Source organism: Capsicum annuum, chromosome 6, assembly GCF_002878395.1.
Source record: "Capsicum annuum cultivar UCD-10X-F1 chromosome 6, UCD10Xv1.1, whole genome shotgun sequence".
NCBI lineage: Eukaryota > Viridiplantae > Streptophyta > Magnoliopsida > Solanales > Solanaceae > Capsicum > Capsicum annuum.
The window spans coordinates 190,314,598-190,337,585 of record NC_061116.1 but is presented as its reverse complement, the minus strand read 5'-3'; the positions used below and the strand labels follow the sequence as shown (position 1 = coordinate 190,337,585).

Here is a 22,988-nt window from a genome sequence, read left to right as displayed (position 1 = left end):
GTTCTAAAAAAATGTTCATGGAGGACATGATGGCTAAGTTGCTGAAGGGAGTGGAGGCTACCAATTCTGGTGTGACTACCATGAATATCGATTTGTCATCTATTAGTCAGTTGGTAAACTCACACTCCACTGTAATCAAATAGTTGGAATAGCAGATGAGCCAACCCTCCGCAGCATTTAACTAGAGAAAGAGTAGAACGTTACCAAGTGATACGGTCCAGAATTTGTGGAACGATGGCTCATGTATGGTGACTACTACTATGAGTGGTAAGATGTTACCTGGCTTTTTTATGGGAAAAATTTTGGTTGAATATGTGACTGAGGAAGAGGATGAACCCAAAGAATAATGTCCAGTGGATTCTGAGAAGTTGGATGGTGCTGATGATACTCCAGAAAAAGGGAAAGAGAAGGAGAAAGAGGTAGAGTTTAAAACTCTCCCGAGACCAACACCTCTTTTTCCTTAACGACTGATGAAAAAGACTAATGATGCAAAATTTAGCAAGTTTATGGCAATGCTCAAACAATTGATGGTGAATGTGCCATTGGTTGAGGCACTTGAGAAAATGCCAAGATACGCGAAGTTTATGAAAGACCTTGTCACGAAGAAATGGAAGGTAAGCCATGAGCTGGAGAACAATCTCCATCATTGTGACGTTATCTCCACATGGTCTTTAGTGCAGAAAAAGGTAGACCCGAGAGTATTTACTATCCCGTGTACTATTGGGTCCCTGAATTTTACAAAAGCGCTATGCGATTTAGGAGCCAGTGTAAATCTAATGCCATTTGTTGTGTACAAGAAACTAGGTTTGGGGGATCCTACCCTGACAAACATGCAATTGGTAGTGGTGGATAGGTCTGTAAAGCAGCCAGTGGGCATATTATATGATGTATTGGTAAAGGTGGCTGACTTTATATTTCCTGTTGATTTTATAGTCCTAGACTATGAGGTGGACTTTGAAGTGCCCATCATCCGGGTAGACCATTCTTTGCAATTGGGAGAGTGATAGTGGACATGGAGCTGAATGAGCTGAAGTTCAAGCTCAATGACAAGGAAGCAAGATTCAAAATACACTCATCCATGACACAGAAAAAGGAGATGAGTGATTTCTCAATCGTGGATATATTCTATGAAGATGGTAAAGAGGTATTAGCAGGTTGTCTTGGCGAAGTCTAAGTAGTCAATATAACCAAGTCGTGTTGCGACATTAAATCAGGTACTATTGGGAGGCAACCCAAAATTTTTATGTTTTAACGCAAGTTACTTTTATTTATAGTTAGATGAAAATTGTGAGGAGCTGATAAGGTATGCTGGGGTCGAGGTAAAATTGATATGGCTAATGAATTGAGCCTGACAACATCCGTGATGAGCTATCACAATTATGATAAGCTGTCAAAGTCATCGTCAGAAAAATCAGCTCTGAGGTAGGTTCTGTTAAGGCTGACGACATTTGTGACGGGCTATCACACTTGTGATAAGCCATCAGAAAATCCCCAAATTGGCTATCAAAATATTCTGGACCCAAGTAAAGAAATCTGACCCGGCCCAAAAGCAAACCTTTTTAAATTCCCGCTTTTCTACTTTTCTTTACTTTTAAGTTTTATTTCTTTCCATACTTAGTTTAGTTTCTTCCCTTTATACAGTGTTTCCAAGTAAAAAAAAAGAAAACTTCCTTGTGTGTGTGGGTTTGAAATCAAAATCAAGGACTTTTCTTTCTTCTACTTTCTCCTGCTCATGTAACCAAGTGAAGGCACCTATCATGTATGCTCAAAACCTAAATTTTCTCTTCAGTTGGTAAGTAATAAACTAATGTGAAGCAAGGTTCCCAAGAATTTTGAGTCAAGTTTAGCTTGAAAATTATGAAAATAGGGAACTAGGGTTTGTTGTGCAAGCTTGATACTTACAAGGTCAGCTAAAAAATGAGAATCGATGGGGTTTTAAGAAGAAATTGGATTAAAAATCAAGTTAAAGTCGAGTTGGGGTTGTATCTTGAGCTGACGACATGGCTGATAAGTTATCACATTTGTGATGGCTTATCAGACATGTCGTCAAAAGTTGATAAAATTTTGTGGGTTCTGTTTAGAGCTGACGACATTCATGATAAGCTATCACAACTGTGACGGCTTATCAGACATGTCATCACAACTTTGACCTGAAGCATTAATAAACTTTCTCAAAGGGTGTGGAACTTCTATGATTGAAATGTTTGTGTTGGATACTTTTGAATGTTGCCTAATTGTTTTTCTCTTGCTACAGGTCTTGTAATGGCACCCAAAGAAAAGAACAACAATCCTACAAAGAAAAAGAAAAAGAGAAGTATACCCGAGAAGCTCTTCAATGAGGAATCCGATTATGAGGAAAAAGAGCCACTGCTCAGAAAGCAAAGAAAGAAGATAAGCCCAAAAAATCCTCCACCACCCCCACTAGTTAAGGTGGAGAAGGGTGAAGAGAGTGATACTGAGCCAACAATATCTGAACATACAGCTTCTAAGCAGACAGCCTCTGAGCAACAAGAGTCTGAACATGCTGAATCTGAAGAGCATGATTCAGATTAACCTGAATTTGAGGGACCATCATCTAAGTCTTCTTCTGCTGAGCAATAAGATGATGAAGAATCTCCGATTCAAGGAACTATAGTTAAATGTAAGAACCCCGAAGTTTGAGACAACACTAGGTGGCAAATTCCCAAAGCACAGAAAATCTTCTTTGGTGGGCTTGACAGAACTAACAGAAGCGTTGTTAAAAGTCCAATCTTTGAAGAAAAGAGGATCATCACTAAAGGGTTGAGCAGATATCCTGAAGTTGAGTGGAAATTTTGTGACTACAACTTGGGATGGACTACAAGAGAAGGAAACTCATTTTGCCCTACATTAGTTAGGGAGTTCTATGCGAACTATCAGGATCGCTTGGAAAACATGAGTAAAGAAGGGGAGAAAGCAACAGATCAGCCTTTGTTGGATAAAGTTCTAGTACGGGGTGTAATGGTGGATGTTTTTGAAGTGACAATTAACAGATTCCTTCATTGTCCAAACTTAACTCCTCAGGCCACTTCACCTATATTCTACGCTCGGTTGAAGCATCGGGAAAATCAACGGTCCTGGTTAGCCATACTCATATTTAATGGAAAACCTGAATGGCTAACCAACCTGAGTGAAAGGATCTTCAAGGCCTCCCTGAATCCAAAGGTAAGATTTTGGTGGGGTATTTTATGTATCTGGTTGATACCCATAAATGGAGATAATATCCTTGGGGATGATAGAGCAATATTAGTCTCAAGTTTTGTGGCTAACCTTAAATTAAACTTTGGAGAGATTATCGCCGAAGATATGAAAATTTAGGTCTCAAGGTCTGATACGGCATATCCTTTCCCTTGTCTAATTATGAGGTTGTGTAGGGCAGCCAATAAGCCTAAGGTTATAGGGTTAGAAAAAGAATTTCTTACCAAGAAGACCCATAATCCTATCCGAAACAATGAAAATCAGCTGAGGCTAACACTTGAAAGAGGCACAGAGGTTCCAATAGATCACCCGGTTACAGGTACCAGCTCATCACCTAATATAGAAGTACAGGATTCTGAAGCTGCAGCACCGACATCCTCAGCACGAGCAGATTCAGTGCCAGGAAGTGAGACAAACCCTTCAACTACTGTGCCTACAACAGAATTCACTTTCAATCCAATAAACTTTAGGAGAATGGTAAAACAAGACAAATAGTGTGAAGCTCAGCTGCAACTCTTTGTCAGACAATTTGTGGTTACGGTAGAAAAGAGGGTTAAGGCTATACTTGAACCCTACAAGGCTCTAATGGGTAGAATTGATGAATTAGAGAACCATTTCAATGCGTGGTTGAAAGAGAGGTCAGTTCCAGAGATTGTACTATTTCTATCAGACCTAAATAAGGTAAAAATGGAGGTTGGAAAGCTACAGTAACACCAATTTAAGATGTCAGCCGATCCGGCTATTGAGGAGTCTAGGGAGAAATCCCATTGCTTGATCTCACAAAGGAACCAGTGAAGAAAAATAAAAAAAGGGTAAGAAAAAAAGCAAGGATAAGAGAGAAAGGCCTGATAGTGATAAAGAAAGAAAATCAGAGAAGGGAGCGAGAAAGAAGACTGAAAAGGAGAAAATAAAGAAGGCGAGGATCGAGTCTCTAGTTGACAATGAGAAATGGGATACAGCCCTCCGAGCGAGAGCTGTAGGTGACTCAACTAGTAGGCCCCCAATAAATGTTGGGCCTGATGTGTCAGAAAAGAGGGAGGCTCCTGATGGAGATAGGGCAGCTAAGGATGTGACAGTATAGTCAGGAACCCGTGATCCTCGTGCTTGATTTACTCTAGGTATACCCTACCCTTAGTTTAGATTTTCTTTGATTTTAAGTTGAGGGTGCAGGGTAAATTGTTGTTGTAAAATTTTGTAACTAACTAGGATAAATACAAGTAACTAAGGCAGTTAACTTGTTTTTGTGATTTTTGAGCACCTCTCCAATGGTCTGAAGAGTTAAATATGTGATTTGTATCTAAGTGTGACCACTGTGCATCTTCGTAGGGTATTAGTTCTAGTGATGAAATAATCATTTCTAAACTGTTGCATGGACTGAATGAGTAGTAGATTGTGATATACTTGTGTGCTATGTGCATATGAGATCTTACTTAGTCCCCTCTGTATGCTAAAGCAGAACTTGCCTGGTTAGTCTTACCTAGGTTGAAGGATAGGGGTTAGGAAAGGATCATAGACCATTTTGATATTAGCCCACTTTTTGCCTAAATGACCTTCCCTATATGTAGAATATTCCTTGATCCTTGCTTTGAGCCTGCTTATACTATTTTTTTATGATACCTGTCACCTTCTTATTTATATCACAATGAACCTGTTTTGGTCCTGGTCCTCCTTGGACACTGTGTACCTTGACTTAGGTAAATGGCCTAAGTTGAGGGTGGCTATCATAGGGTGTGTGATACAAAATGAGTATGAAGAAAAGTAAAATAAAAGAAAAGAATAAAAAGCTAGGTGCGGTGGAAAAGAGCAAGAAAAAGAAAAGTTGTGAAAAAGAATAAGTGATTGTGGAAAAGACCGCACCCACCCTAAATAATTGTGATCAAGAAAAGAGAAGAGTAGAAAAGGCTAATGAGTGAAATCCCAAAATCTAGTGTAGTGTCAATGAGGCTTAGTCACTTTAAATATCATCAAGTATCATACTAGCCCCTAGCCTGCATTACAACCCAAAGAGAAGACCTATAGTGATCTTAGCTGACCTGTCTGAAAACCTTGGTAATAAAAATAAGGGAAATCCTATGGTACTTGGCATACATTGATTGAAACTTCGTTCTAAGAGGGAGTGTCTTTTGATTGTTGTAATACTTCGGGAAATTTTTCGTTGAAATTTTGTGCGTAAACGTGTTGGGTTCTATCTTCTATAATGAATTATAAATTTTCCATGTGAAATGTCTTAGATCATGACCCACCATTGCGTAGAGTAAATAATAAGCTTTCCAACGATATGTGGATCATCCAAAATGGACACCCAAGTGACGAGTTATGAACATTCCGATCGAACTGTAAATAGTAGTGAACAGTAAAACGTGCAAGAAAAAGTACTGAGGCCTGGCATATTTTTTCTCCAGCTTTAAGCAATCATAACTCCTTGTACATAATGATCTGGGCGATCTACTATATATCAATGGAAAGATCTATGAGTCCTCTTTTCAATGAAATTGGTTTCATCCAATTTTTCTATCAGAGCAAAAAGGTATGGTTGATCTACTTTAGCCTATCAAAAGTAAATTTTTGGGTCAACTTCAAACGATCATAACTCTTTGTACACAATGATCTAAGTAAGATACTATATATCAATGGAAAGATATGAGAGTCCTCTTTCTAATGAAATTGGTTTCATCCAATTTGGATATCGGAGTAAAATGTTATGGTTGATATACTTCAGACTATCAAAATAATCCACCAAAGGACAGATTCGAGAATTATTTGATTTTTAGGGGCGTTTTGGTCATTCCCCCTCACCCAAAATCCATCCAAACCTTATATTAAAGCCTATTAGAAGCATTATATGTTATATTTCATCAAATTCCCTCAAAAATAAAACCCTAAGCTCCTACATCCAACTTTAAGAACCTCCAAAGTTTACCACTAATTCAATAAATTTATTCAAGATTCCAAGTTCCTAGTGCAAGAACTTCAAGAACCTTCAAAGTTCACCATTAATTCTGTAAATTTATTCAAGAGTCCAAGTTCCTAGTTTAAAAACTCCAAGAACCATCATTTAAAGGCACGATTAACATCTCAAAAACGAGTATCGATCTAAAGTTCATCATTTAAGGTATGTGGGATTTTTCAACAAGAACTCTCTTTCGTTCTTATGCCCAAAAGTAATTTTCCTTACAATGACATGACTTTTATTTGATTTTTATGAATTTGAAGCATGAACCCATATCTTATGATGATTATTATGAAATCTTGGTGTTTACGATTTTAAAAGATGAATTTACATGTGTGGAGATATAAAGCGTGAATCTTGAACGATATTTATCATGATTTTGATATTTGGGTCATGAATCCCCATTGGAAATTATGTTTTTTTGAGAAAGTGTATGTTATAAGCACGTTGATGTTGAATATTTGAGATATTTTGAATGATTTGATCTTTTGGTCTTAATGGAGTTGTTTTGAACTCGAGTGTGAAAGAAATTCACAACGTGGTTGATTTTGATAGATGGGAAGCATGATGGCTCCCGATGTATATTTATATATTACTGAAATTATTTTGTTGTGGATTGTCTTTGAAATGATCTGAGCTAAGTCCAGAAGAAATCTTTAGCACTGAGTGGGAGGTATAAAGTAACCTTACTTCCCTAGAACTACGTGCCCCCGTAGGAGTGAGCCTGAGGCTGATTTATATAGTGATCACTAGTTTGTGTGGATTTGATATCGATAGTCCTACTCCGATGGCAAGGATAGGACGGCTCTCCCCAACGTGGGTTGTACGTTGGACTCTATGTAGCTCACATGATTTATGTCGATTATAGGATCTCCCAGTGTGTGTGTGTATTTCCTTGTGTCTATGGTGAATGGTGAAGTGATTTGAAAGTAGAATTGTGAAAGTTATTCTTTCGAAAGATTTAAATGATATTTACATTATGAGAATTAATAGTCTTGATGAACTGAAAGTGATTGACAAATTATATGATGACTCACATGTGTTATTGTACTTATTTCCTCCTCTCATGATTATGATGATTTTCTTCAGGCTATGTGAGTCTTTCATACATCCTGCATATTTCTTATAAATATTTATGATGATGATGTTTATAAAACTGCATACACCCCTATATACTCAGTTCCTTTCCATGGTACTGACCCACATCTTTAGATGTGGACTGCATTTTCTCAGATTGTAGGTTCAGGTGCTCAATTCTAGGTTTGACAGTGATTCTTCGGGCACACTATTCTACATCCTCTGTTGTGGTGAGTTCTCATGTTCAAAGGACGTGATGTCTGATGTTGGTTTCATGGAATTATTTACATTTGATAACTAAGTATGAGTCAGTTGGGGCATGTCTCAATGGCTCGCTGGTTTTATTGATTTTCTTAGAGGCTTGTCAGACTAGTATAGATGTTGGGAGTTGACTAATAAGTCGTATTTTGTTATCTTTCTGAAATTCTTTTATTCTTGGATTATGATTACTCTATTGATATTTGAGGGTTATTTATGGAAACCCCGTTGATTTGTGTTGAACTGAATGAAAATGGCTCAAAGGGTTAGCTTGGGCCTACTCATAGCCTCAAGCACCGTGTGACGCTCCGAGACCTATTTTTCGAGGCGTTACAATTGTCCCCATGGTTACATATATGATTACTGATATGAGAAAAGAGGGATTTCTATGCTCTGAGAACACACCAGATACGTTGCTAGTTGCTAACTTGTTCGGATAGTGTAATACTGGTCTATGCATAGTTGTTATAGCTGAATTAATATTTTATTTTGATTGTTGTGTGTTGCATTAGTGTTCTACAATAATATACACTGTTGTTCTTGAATTGACTACCCTTGGAGATGGTGAAGATGTTTTGAGATGATATAGATGATTGACTACCGAATGTACTTTATATCCTCCTGGTTGTGCTTTAGTTTCTTGAGGACAAGCAATTGTTTTAAGCTGAGGGTGTTGATGTGTGAGCAGATGCTAACTTATTTGAGGCTTTTAACTGAGAATAATTGTAAAGTCTTAAGCAACTTTTCTTATTTCTGATTGTTTTATCTTTGATTTTGTAGTAGAAGCTAAGATACAAGAGAACCAACAAGGATGGAAGCAAAAGAGTTGAAATCTAAAGCAAATAAAAGAGAAGTGTGGTTGATGACATTCCTGATAAGTCGTCAGCCCTATGATAAATTATCAGATATACCGTCAGCCTTAGACAGAGAATGGACCTCAGCTGAAAGTTGTGATGATATTTCTTGATAAGTCATCAACGAGTTGATAAGTCGTCAGAGTTGCCATCGGCCTTAGGTAGAACAAGTGAGCTAAGGTGGAGAAGTGATGACATTGTCTGATATGCCATCACATTTTTGATAATTCATCAGGATTCATCGTTAGCCTTAAGCAGGAAGTTCTAAAACTGAAGAGGGAGCTGACAATATTTGTGATAAGTCGTCAGACTCCTGATAAGGTGTCACGAACGTAGTTGCCTAATTCTAGGAATTATTAAACTCTATGATTTTGTTTCCTTATTTAGGTTGAAATATTTAAATCATAGTTTAGGGTTTTTAAAGGAGTTTGGAACCTATTTTTGGGATATACATATTTTGTTATTTCTCTCTCTAGTTTCTTGGCTTGAAAACCAATTAACTTTGAAGAGATTTTCATCAATATTTTGGAATTTCTATTGTGATCTAATCTGAGAATCACTAGTTATTATTCATCTTGTGATAAGTTCATCTTTCAAATTATGAGTACAACTAGTTGTTTCGATTATTACATCATGGGTGGCTAAACCCCTTTAACCCAAATTATGGTATCTATGGGTTAAGTCTTGGTAATATGCTAAGTGTTTAAAATTATAAAGGTAATAGGACTCCTTGATAATTTCGAGATTTTAATCATTGTCTATTGGTTGTAAATAATAGATAGTACCTACTTTGATTTGCTTGAGATAAGAAATCAAATACAGTAGAAAGTGAATTATTGACAGGGACTTGGAAGCACTAAACTTCTATTTAATAATTGATGTTGTAACAAGGTTGATTAACTTGAGGTAAAGTCTGGTCTATGAATATAAATTTCCTAATTCTGAGAGGATTAGGTAATTAACTGCTTAAGTAGGTCGAGAGACATTTAGGCATAACTTCGATAAAGATAACCTGGCGTCCTACCTACCGTGAGAATCTTGAATCACTATTAGCATCTGTCAAGTACCATAACCCATAGTGAACATAATTCTGGTTTTCCATAAACTCTTGATTACAAACACTGAAACTAAAGTGACCAACAATTATTTGCTAAATCTCAAAACCCCTATTTCAGGAAATATCCAACTATCAGTTGATTAAATCGCAAACAACTTAAGTTCACACCATATTCCCTGTGGGATTCGACCCCAACATAGTTGGGTTATATATTGACAACTATCGCTTACATTCTCATTTGAGATGTGTTGTTTGAGCATTATCAATAATCCACGCTTTTGAAATTCAACTGTATAAATCACTGTATAAAAAGATACGGTAGATAAGTATTTATATTTTAATGGTGTAATAATAATAACAATAATTTAATAATAATTAAAAAGGCAATATAATAATTGTAATAGAATATTAAGTTTGTACCTGCCTTTACTTCACAAAAACTTTGTTGTCTCGCAGATTCTTTATTAATTGATCTAATTTGATTCTGAAAATCCTCGATAAAATATCTGGTCAGTCTTCTAGAGATAACCCCCTACCTTTCACAATCTAGTTACCTCTGGCCATTTTGGATTGCAAGTAAATGTGATGAAGAGATCAGGATATCCAGCCCACTTACAGATTGCCATGACATCCTGATAATTCTGCTACACGTAAAGTGTCCCTCCAGTAAATGAAGAAGATAGTATAACTCTTTGTCCTTGAGAAGAAGGTTCAGTGTCTCTTCTTAAAACTTCTAACCCTTTATAAAAATGTGATTTCAATTTTTTTTATTAAGTCTAATAAAATTCAATCTAAAAGATTCCATCATTGTAAGCCCATCAACCAAGAATTGCTAAAATAATCTTTTAGATGATACAATTATTGGAACTTCATGCTTTCTTTCTTGTATTTTGTAGGAGAAAAATTCACGACAACTAACATATTTTCTTCCTCTAATTGATTCATCATTATTATGTAAAGAAATATCTTTTCTGTATCCATCTTCACCATATGGTAAAAGAAGAGAATATGCAAACCCAAATATGATGCATTCAAATTATTTATTCTTTGTAGTTGTCCAGATTGACTTTCAATAATAATATCTCTGTCACACCTTGTTGGTTCAAAATCTCCATCAACTAAAGCTGCTACCTCTGAAGCTGACGGTAAATTGTATCTTCTTCCATCTGAGCTTCTTTTGCTTATCAATCTTAGACGCAAATTTAATTTTGATTTTCTTGAAATCGATCTCTAACCATTCTAAAAGTATTTGCTAGCACACTGTGATCATCGAGCATTTGCTTCACATCACTCACGATTTCAGCATGAATTTTATTGCTACTTTTTCCACGATTGCAAAAATAAAATAACTAAAATAATATAAAATATGATTAATTTTAAAAGTATGATTATATATATTTTATGAACTATAACTTACCTGATAGCATGAATTCTATGTTCACGTCATTCTCTGTATGATAAATATACAATTGTACAAATCTTGGAGAAGATTCTTCAGTTGGCAATAAGCTTCCTATTTTATGGTAATTCTGCTCAAACAATCTAAATTTTTTGATCCTTTTGTTTGGTTGACTGATGTATCAATTTTTTCTCCCATTAATGTAAAAGAAAACATGGAATTATATGTTCAAATATTCTCTTTAAAATGATTACTTTTTTTTCCTGCAAAAAATTTGAGTTTGTTAAAATTTAGATATGACAGGTTATGATATTGCTTTATTTATGATGTATTTAACTAATCCAAACAATAATTTCTTTAACACAGAAGAAGGTTCTTTTGAATTTGGCAGCTTAATCTCTCCAATACCATAACACAAAGTGAATACTGGCTTTTTATGTTTATGCTTCCTCTCAATTCTACTTTTTATGTTTATACTTCTTCTCAATTCTTTCTTCATATTAGAAATAAGCCCCACAGTATTCACATACACTAGTAGGATCTCCTATGTCCCAATAATCTGATATTGTCAAATATAATTAATATATATATATATATAGCACAAATTATATTTATATGAAAATTTACTAAAAACATACTTACTTTTATTGTTAATTGCCCAATCTTCGATTACATTCACTACAAATAATGGTGATAAATCATATATTTATAATTCAATGGTATTAAATTTCTTAACAATTTCATTTGTTATTGTGTATAAATGTACAAACCTTCAAACATATCTTCATCTTTGTATTCATCAGGAGTTTGTTGGTTTAAGAGCACATGTCCTAGATGCATGAATATTAAAATTAAATATTGAAGTTGTACATAAGAGGGAGAATTATTATTTTCTTTTAATGGCATACCTGATACATCATTATATTGTATATTTGAATTAGTTGAATATGTATTCTCATCCACCAACAATCCCTTACCCTTAAAATGCTTTGTAGTTGAAGATGAACTGCTCTCAAAATCTATTATATACGAATTAACATTGAATGACATAGTTGTCATACCAAAACTATCAAATTTTACTATGAAGTTTAATGTTTGATATTTATTTTTTTAGTTAATGTATTGAATATGTATTTTTCTGAATAAATGTATCTTTAAATTTCTATTGCATTGTGAAAGAATAAAATTTCTTTGAATTCTGTCATAATCTATCTATATAATAAAAAAAGTACTTTATAATTTTGAAATAGACTTTTAGGTATTGTCTTTAAATGATTAAATATACCATATTATATTTAATCTATTCAACACTTTTAAAATATCTAACAATATGTTAAATGAGTGTATATCATAGAATTATTGAAGAATAGATGCAAAATATATGAAAAAAGTAGATGACCAAAGTATATGTAATGCCCCAGATTCTGAATCCCAGACGCTACACGGTGCTCATGACCTCAAGGGACCACAAGCTAACCTTTTCTGATGTCTGTAATTGAACACTGCATAATATACTGAAACAAATGCGGAACACTGGTGGAAACTTGCCATAAGGTTCAAATACTTAAAGTACAAATGAAATAAAAATGGATAAAGTCTATCAACGTCAAAACTAAAACATCTGTCTGAATAACTAGTCTGAAAACTCTGTAGTCTAAAAGCCTCTAAACTGTCTGGATAAGGAGTTGATGGGACATGTCCCCAACTAACTCCAACTACTGAAATACTAAAATTGGTAATAAAATAAAATAAGAACCATCCTCAAATAATGAGGACTCACTGTTAGGTCTACTGTTGCTGCCTGAAATTAAGCTGCTAGGGGTACTCTGGATCTCATACTTCTGAAACCTATGGTGTAAAGTAAAACACCATAGTGCAAATACATCAGTACGTGGGAATGTACTGAGTATGTAAGATGAGGTAAGGCTAAATGCAAGGGCTTATGCATGAACAATTACTTAACTGAATAACATGAGAGTACTGAGTGAGGACATATGCATGAATGCACAAACCATAACTGAAATCACAATGACATTGAATACTGAGACTCAAATATTGCTTTACTAACGTCTGAATTCACTACTAATACTGAGATGCTGAATAACTGAATCTACTTATATCAATAACTGAGTTCTGAGCTTGCTACTATCGATTGACTAAATCTGAGATCAAACCTCTCTAACGAATGATCTCTGAATCTACTAATAATGATAAGGAATGATTGTATCTGAGATCAGTCCTATCTAGCGAAAGATTTTTGAATCTTTTAATAATAGAAATGATGGACTAAGTTTGAGATCAGGCCTTAGTATTGGTACTGATTAAATTTATGTGATACCAGGCCTATCTAGCGGGTGGTCTATAAATCTATGGAACTATATAAGTTCCTTACTGATATGGGTGATTGTATTTAACAGTCCTAATTTTTAAGTTCTACTTTGAAGACTGATATTGAAACTGCAACTGTGGGAGTTCTCACTTAATCGACATACCCCGAATCTGATCTAATGGGGTCCAACCTGTAACCCCGGCTGGAAGGGTGTCGATACCGTGCCATGGGTAAAGACCTCTACTATGGTCAAGTCTCTTTAATGGATGACCCTGAATAGGAAGTCAAGCCTAAGGCAGTATGATAGTCAAGCCTTAATCTAACGGGTAAATCCTGGTCCTGCGTTGGCTACACAGTTCTGGAGTTTAGAAACTATTACTAACAACTCTTCCTCTCTAACGGGGAAGTCGTCATCCCTGTACTCGCTTAGTGCTAGTTACTACTCCTAACTGAAGGACTTTGAACTAATTCTTAACTGAACCTAGACTGAGCTGAATCTGTTACTGATCATACTGAGTAACTGATTTAAGCTGAGTTCACTTAATTTCAAAGACTGATAAAATACTACTGAATCTCGTTATCTGACCGAATAATACTAAGTTCTGAATTGATTACTTGAATGCTACTGAGGTATGAAACTAAATTCTTGAATACTACTAAGATCTAAGCTAAGTACTAAACTGAAGCTGGAATGATAATGATACTTAATTACTGAGATTTCTTAAGTTCTGTAACTGCCTGAGAGTACTGAGTTTTGTAACTGACTGAGTTCTACTAACTGTGTCTTGATTTAGAGTATCTTGAAACTGACACTGGCTCTAGACTTACAGCTAATTTTTCAGGTATAAATACCCCCAGGACTCGATAACATAAAAGTAAAACATAACCATTCTTGAATAATCATGACCATGAACTTTCATTCACCATTACAATCATTAAAGCATCTTTTCAAGCACTTGAAAATCATAAACATGTGATAGTATAGGGAGACATTCTATTGGCTCATACTCCATTCAACAAGGTCTTGCATCAAACACTTAACGTGCATTAAAGAACACATAATTGGGTAATTTCATGCTAACATGTCATAATTCATTCACTAAGGCTTTTCAACAAACACTTGGCATGCATGGCCTTATACATAATTGGAGATTTCTTGTCAACATGTTATAATGACCATTTTCTTCACACAAGCATTTTATCAAACATATAGGGAGCATGCTTTGGTTATACAACAAATACTACACCTAAGTATCATAATTTCATCAACTAACATGCAACTTGAAGGGGGTTTTTCATAAACATCATATAATTATCACATACTAGGATCAAAGCTTAGATCTTTGTATCTAAATCATGAATTAAAACTTAACAACACATAATCATGGACTTCCATACACATAAATCATTAAATCTCATAAAAACATAAACTTTATAATTTTAAAAAGGATTCTTGAACTTCTTGGGTGGAAGGAATCCAAGAATCAAAATCTGCATACCTTAGAAGATTCTTTCTTGAGAGTTTTTGAAGGAAATCCTTAGTCTTTTTCTTGATTTCTTAGCTAGAGTTCTTGGCCCTTTGAGAGAAAATATAATGTTCTTGAGAGAAAAGTGAGGAAAATAAAGGAATAAGGGTTTATTGGGCATTTTATTTCAAGTGTAGGGCTGATAGGGGTCATGGGAAAAGTCTAAGATACCCTTGAAATTAAATAACAGAATATGAAAATCCCGATTTTTTATGCTGGTGTGACACGGTAAAATTGTGTCAGCTTACCGAAAACTAGACAATTGAGAAACTGGGCCTTGGCGCGATGCGCCATAATCGTGGAGACTCACTAAATTTTGAAGATTGCCATTTTGGCTGACACCGCAATGTGTCAAAGTACCAGGTAGTACACTGTCTCACTAAAATGGTTCTAACTCTTCATCCGAGTGTCGAATTTGGGCAAATTTGGTATCGATGAAAAGCTTATTCAATTTCCCATGTGGTAAAAGTCAAAATCTTAAAAATTTCACATGGAATAAAATATATTCATCTTTGATGTTCTAGAGACAAATTTAAACTAGGAGAAGTGTGGGGTATTACAGTACATGTCATTGTTATCTGAAGAATATCTTCCTCTTTTTTTATTCATCCGTAAGCATATTCTATTTTTTCTTGCAAGTTTCTTTTGATCTTCCATGATAAAGTGAATGTTTGTTGTAATTTTTTAAAAAGATACTAATAATGAAAAAATTAAAGCAGTTATTTATGTGTAGTTGAGTATTTTTTAAATTATGATGTTTTTATTTGTTTATCTGCTTTGTAATTTGCTAGCAGTTACATCAAACTTAATTGAATAAAATTTCATTTTGGTTTGACTGATTAAACTATACATGGGTGTCTTATTTTGCAGCAATATTATAGCAGACGAATGGAAAAGCCTATATTATAACACAGTTCATTGGTTCTTATTTTTTGTTATTTTTATTCTTTGTTGGTGTCTATCAAATTTTAATTCTTTCTACCCTGATAAGATGGCTTCTTTTTTTCATTTTATGTAGCTTCTTCTTTTGAATAATTTACAAAGTTTTAATAAATTTGTTCTGTAATTTCATAATTTTAGACAAAAATAAGTTTAATTTTTCTTCATTAAAAAAATATACAATTTTGACAATGTTGAGTTGAAATGCAGTCAATTTCATAGTTTAGTTACAAATATCATAGTTTATCACAGTTTAGAAATTGATATGTGAGTGTGTGTTAGATTTATCATAATTTGAGTAGCCTGTAATTTGTTGTGTGTTTGATAGAAATTGATTAATGGGTCAGTGTTAGATTTATTGTAGTTTGTGAAAGTTAATTTTTTTTTTAAGCTTTGACTGAAATTGTTATTTGGTTATGTGTCAGATTAGTGGTGATATAGTTATGATTGAGAAATTTACAACTTTAGTTAAAATAGTACGGGTAATATTCTCCCTGAGAACTTTTATAAAGTAAGGAACTCTGAGAACTTGTGGTTTGAGAATGTTGTATGATATTTGAATGTTTGAGTGAAATTGGTAAATGGACCTGTGTTATTTTCAACATAGTCTATGAGGCTTTTAAATTTTTGAATGATTGATTGGAAGGGGTTAATAGATTAAGTGTTTAATTCATTGTTCTTGAGAAAGTTGTCTTAATACGCTGGTCAGTGCATCCCCATATACAGAATATGTCTCAACACGCTAGTCAGTGCATCCCTGTGTTGTTTTATCTTCAGTGGTCCTTTTTTTTCTTTTTCAGATGGCTATTATGTGGAATTGCAGTTATCGTGCTCCTGAAGTTCTTCTACAACTATCAATATATGGTTCCGCTGTTGGTGAGTATGGAACTATAAGTATTTATTTGAAAATCTTTTGTTCTCTCCCGTTGTTGGGCACTGGGTGCAATAATGGCTGAGTTATTAACTCTTCATCCTCTATTCTTTGATTCAAGGTGTGCATTCATCTTTCTGATTCTCTTACTTTGGTAATGCATTCTCTACTATATTTTTTGGACTACAGGTATTTCAGTTTTACTTATGCATTGATATTTTTACATAGGTAGGGGTGGTGGTTGGCAGAGTTGGGATGGTTTCAGGTTGTAGTAATGTTCCTTTCCTATATCAGTTTCTTTTCTTTCCTGTTGTTTTTTGTGATGTTCGTTAGTTTACTCGTGAATTTTATCAATATTTTTTAATTTTAAATTTTGTAATGCAAGGTTTTTCGTCATCTAATTCAAGCAGGACACGAAGGTCATGTGGCTACGGGTGCTCCTGACTATGTTTATACTATTGAGACATGGTCACCTGGACTTTTTATCCTTAAGATGAGTCTTTTTTGATAAGTCGTCCATAAGCTTAGTCAAGTTAAGTTAACTGATAATTGTACGCAACGATTGCATGCTTTTGGTTCTTGCAAATTAGGGACTACAAATGCTTGTTCTCTGTGAAGTCAATTTTCTGGTGCCTCAATATTGCATCCTTCAAGGGAACGTTGTTCCTTTGCTGTTTGATGTTGAACTAATATTTCTAACGTGCATGTCATATCTATCACAATGCTTGGTCTTTGCAATTTATTTTCTACATTGTCTTATTGATTGAGTTTTAAAAAAAATATTTTTGATGTATTTAAGCTGGATTTACTGTGGCATATTTATTTGTTATGCGCACTGCATCTGTATAAATATTTGTTTACAAGGAAAAGATAATATTTGATATTATGTTTTTGAAAATAAGATTGAATAATACAAAATGGATTATGAAATATGAAACAACAATAAATACTTTTCATTACATTGTACAAATATCTAATATAATACTTGTTCATAGATATAGTAAACAGTACATAGAACTTAAGTTATCTATCATAAATTAAATTGAAAATAAAAATTACAGAAAATTAAATAAAGTTGACAATGGAACTTTCACATCATATTTTTTTCCTTCTTAATCACTTTGCAAACCTTGGTGGTGGATTGTTTGTCATTACATTCATCATCATATTCCTACATTGGTAGTTTCTCTACAAATTTGCTTCTTTTGAAATAATATTTTTCTGTCAAATCAGTGTTGATATCTATTAGGGATGATCCACGTTCTGAAAGATTGTTCTTGATGGGAGTCTGTAAAAAGTTGCATAGTTTAAAGATTTGTCAAGTAAAATTTAAAGAATTTACATTAACATATTAGTTAAAAGGTAAAATAATTTTTTTATAATTTTTTTGTTTGAAGGTTGATATGACAGAGAGTATGGCATATAAGTATGTAATTTGCAGGATTGATTCATTCTTCATTATAAAAGATATGTAATTACTTCAACACAAACTTTTTATATTTATATAAAAAATAATGCTAAAACACTCATAAATGTAAATAATAATTACCTCAAAAAGTTCATCTCCTTTATAGCTCTGACCACCTTCAAACAGGGAATCCAAAGAATCCTAATACACAGTAATGTCATAAAAAAAGGTTAAACAATTTGTGATTTTTACTTAAATTTTGTCAATGTATAAAAGTTTTAATTGGTATCACCTACAGCGTATTTTAGTGAAGGATGGCAGTATTCCTTGAAAAAAACTACATCATCATGAAACTTAATAACTTTGTAGACCTCATCATGTTTGTGTATATTAGATTCCTTAACCTCGATCTTGAACATGAGTTTTTTTTTCAATAATATTATCCAACTCAATTGGATATGAACATTCATCATCTGAAATTAAATCTTCCTTTAATTCTTTTGCGGACTTCCTTATAAGTTGCATAGCCTCACAGTTCCAAAGCAATAATGTTATAAGACCAGTTCCATCAAATACACAAACTCGTAGCCTATACCTGAAATAGAGAATTTATCACGTTAAAAAATTTATTTGTTAATGAATTAAATTGATATAGGATTGTAATAACTTATGAACAACTTTTTCTTCTGCATTGCATTTTGAGTAAAAATATGAGTTTTCATCTGGTTCAATCTTTATAAGACATTTGTTGCACGACAAATATGACCATCCATGTTCAAGATTTAAGCATACTAATTTTGCAGCAATCCAGTAGGTATTTTCTTGTTTATTAGAAATATTATTGTTAACAATTGTTAAAATAATATTTGAAAAGTCGATATGAACTACAAAAAAAATTATCAATGTACTTCAGTGCATGTAATCAAATCACTGATAGATTTAAAAGGAACAATTTCTTTGGATAGCTCATCAGTGACGAAATAAATTTGTTAAGAACTTGTCTGACTAAGCCGCTCATAGTTAGAATCACATGCTGCCTTTAATCTGAATAAAAGATATTATAATCTTATTCATTAATAGATATTAAAAATTTAATTGGTGAACCTTTTTAAAAAAAAGGTAGTGACAAACCTATTTTTAAATGCAATAGACTAAGGCAATGATGGATTTATCCATAGCTTAGTTTGATACCAACAGCTATGAACAGAGTAGATATCTGTGAAAAAATTAATTTATAATCAAATAAATTAATTAATTTTTTAATAAATATGATTTACATTACAATGCCAATTAGCTATACCTCTAAATTTTTTAGCCTTCATAAGTTGAAAAAACACAATCAAAGGTTCATCTGTAAATACAGTCAAATGAGGTTGAATTTGATCCACAAGTTCCCCCTATATAGTTGTTGAAAGCCTATTACTCCTGTATATGTATAATAGTTTATTAAATCAACGAATTTATGAAATCAACGAATAAAAAATATGTATTTTGTAATAGAATTTTTTTTGTATGTTGCAACTTCTGTTGTGAAATGTTAAAAAACTTACTTTTCATCTTTCAATACAATATTCTAAAAGACACTATTATTGCCTCCATTATTACAGGTTTGAACTGCTTCATAAGTCACAACCTAACCAACGACATCTACAAATACTCAGGTTAGTCAAAGTGGAAGAAAATATATTAATAATCATTAGTAAAGTGAATTGAAAGAGGTTTATTACCAAATAGTTCAGTGTCATCGACGTTTTGTTGAATTGTCAGATGGACAAATGGACACAAATTAAATACGTTCATGTCAAATGAAGGATCAAAAATTTTCTCAACAAAAGTTGTTTTGATGAAAAGCAACCTGTGTTTGTGTATTGTTGTTTTAAATATTTTTGAGTTTGGTGTAACAACAAAGTAATTCATGCGATATAACTCGAGCTCTTCTATCTTGTTCCTGAAAAACTTAACATCATATTTGTCAATTGACGCATGAATGCGATTGCCCTAAATGAACAATGAAAATTAGAATGATTGAATTCATTCGGAACATTAAAAAGGATGATTAATAATGAAATATAAGTGAAAGCAGTAAACTTAGAAGAAAAAAGAACAATCAATACCTTTGCATCCTGTAATATCATATCAATTGAATACGGTATTTCAGGTTTGAATTTATCTGGTACTTGCCGGAGTCAAACAACTCGTACTTTCAAATGAATACTTGTAATTTGTGAGATATTATGAAATTGGAAAGACATAGTTTTATGATTGTGTTCAGTAGATGTCTTTTTGGAAGAAGTAGACAAAAAGTATTAGTATTTAAGAGTGTTTAAGAGTGTCTAAGATTTATTTTTAAAGATAACTATTTTTTTACAAATGAAAAATATTAGTATTTTCACAAATAATAAATAAAATAGTTTAGACGTTTTTTCTGTGGCAGTTTTAGTATTTTTTAATGAAAAATATGTTTTGTTTTCTACTGAAATGTGTAATTATTAAAATAATACAAATAAGAAATAATATTTTATTAAATGATAAATTTGTAGTGTATTTTTGTATGTGATATTTATGGATTTAAATAATTATTTAAATAGTTAATTCTAAATGATAAATACTATTTATTTAAAGGATAATGACAAGGATAAATATTGTCTACAAATAACTATTATTTTAAATTGTGTAGTGTTTATTAGTTTTTTTGGGTGTGGTAGTTTTAATATTTTTTAATTTTTAATTTTGAGTTTAATTTTAATGTAAAATTTTGGTTTTTTGCAGTAATGACACATTTATTTTTTTGCTTCATACAGATAACTGTCATTTTAAATTGTGTTGTGTGTTTATCCGATGTTTTGGGTGTGGTAGTTGTAATGATTTTAAAGTTTTAATTTGAATATTGTATTTTATATAATGATGACACGTATTTTTTTTACTTCCTACAAAAAGCTATAATTTTTAATTTTTAATTGTGTAGTGTGATTATCAGTTTTTTTTGGGTGTGGTAGTTTTAATATTTTTTTATTATTATTTTAAGTTTAATTTTTAATAATAGAAAATATTGTATTTTTTGTAATGGCAACACGTATCTTTTTGCTTCCTACAAATAAGTGGCATTTTAAATTTGTTGATTTTGTAGTTTGTTATTTCCGTTTTTTTGGGTGTGGGAGTTTAAATATTTTTAAAATTTTAGTTTTGAGTTTAATTTTAATGAAAAATATTGATTTTTTGTAGCAATGACACGTGTACTTTTTTGTTTCTGTTTTTATATATAGATAGATTTATTGTAGAAGGTTTATTCGATTGTTAAGCTAGCATTGTCTCGCTTGTTCTTATTACTATTAGCATCAGTAATCAAATCATTAATAATTATGTGATAACTATCAAGATTTTTATACTCAAGTAGTTTTATAAAATTGAACTCGTTAGAGTGAGATACATGCGCAAAGCGTGTACACCTAAACTAGTTACATAAAATGAGGCCCACGTCAAAGGTGTCACGCCAGTTAAAAAGGTTGACACAAGGTGTCACATCGGCTAAAAAGAATGACAAAATACACTAAAATTTAGTTTTCCGTGACGTTAGAGTGTGTCATACATATTTGATTATAGTTCAGGAAGATACTAAATGCTTTACTTCTAATAAAATATATTTTAATTTTACGGTCTTAAATATGTCAAGTGAAAAGATGAAATTAAAAGTTATTAAAAAGTAAAAGAAATATTATTTTTTATATGAACCAAAAAAGAAAATAAAATAATAATAGAAGTGTTTATGAGACACAATTGTGTCAGGTTAAGATGTCTAGATGGTTATATGAAAGTTGGGGTGTTTAACTGTCAGTAAAGTTGTACCTTTGTCGTTAAAATGAATATTTAGAAAATTATATGAGAGGAGTGAGTGTAAATATTATTATTTTCTGGTCCATTTAGTATACTTTTCCCTTTTAAATTATCTTTATGCATAGTTATTTGTGTTAGGTAACATTATCACTATTGACAACTTTTTAATCCTTTCAAAGGGGCTGAAGTATTGTTATATTTACCAAATTAAATATGACTAACCTAAGCAATAAAGAGATAAAAATAGGGTAAAAATAAGATAAAATATTTAGGGATAGTTTGGTAGAATATATAAGATAATACTGAATAGGGTATATTAATAATGTTGAGATTAATAGTGTTGGGATTAGTAATGATGGGATTATCTTTTTATGCAGTGTTTGGTTTGATGTATTTAAAACAATATGTATTGTTATATTTTAAAAAAAATATTGTTTGTTTACAAAAATATCCTCGACAAATAATAACTTTGTATATTTACTTTGCAGCTTTATTATTATTTTTTAAAAAAAAAAAATCTCCATATAACTATAGTAATAACTTACTTTAGAATTTTAAGATTTAATCATTCACTTGCAAGAAATTTTTTTTTTTTATCTTTTCTTTATTTGTTCTTCATTTGTTTGTTGCTCTCACTTTGTGGTATTTTTAAGTTGGTGGGGATACGTGTAACTTTTGAATGGGACAATTGAATCGATGTTAACATAAAATTGTGTTCCGTATAGTGTTAAATCTAAGTAAAAAAATTATTTTTATTTGTGATATATTCTATTTACAAAATTAAAGCTTTATGCAACTATGCAATTTGTTTTTGGGCTTTGACCAATAAGTATTTTTTAAGTTAATGGAGTAGTTTTTTTTTATGATTAAAATTATTTGAAGGGATATTATCAACTTGAAAATTGAAAAAAAAAATTACTCATATTGAATAAATTAAAAAAAAAATAGAAAAAATTCAAAAGAATTTGAGAATATTTTTGTCTTTATTCATATTCATCCATGGATTATTATTCATAGATTACTAATCCCATTAAATTGGGTGTATTAGTTATACACCCTATTATACCATGTAGGGTGTATAACTAATTCATGTATTAGTTATACATTGCTCCTTATTTGCTACCAAACATTGTATTAATTTATCCCATATTTTAATACATGGATTAAAAAGATAATACCCACCAAACGGCTCCTTAGATTACATACTTCACTTCTAAGGGGTTTGGAAGTATTTTAAATAATTAAAAGATTCTTTGATTTGCAAAGTAATAAA

The 22,988-nt window shown here is 32.4% G+C and overlaps 1 protein-coding gene across 1 annotated transcript; it reads left to right on the top strand.

Annotated features, from left to right (window-relative positions):
* The first annotated feature begins 563 nt into the window (after nucleotides 1-563).
* LOC124899574 lies at nucleotides 564-1,004 on the top strand. The gene has a single exon (XM_047414486.1). It carries the CDS (start codon nucleotides 564-566, stop codon nucleotides 1,002-1,004), a length of 441 nt encoding a protein of 146 aa, XP_047270442.1.
* Nucleotides 1,005-22,988: the final 21,984 nt, after the last annotated feature.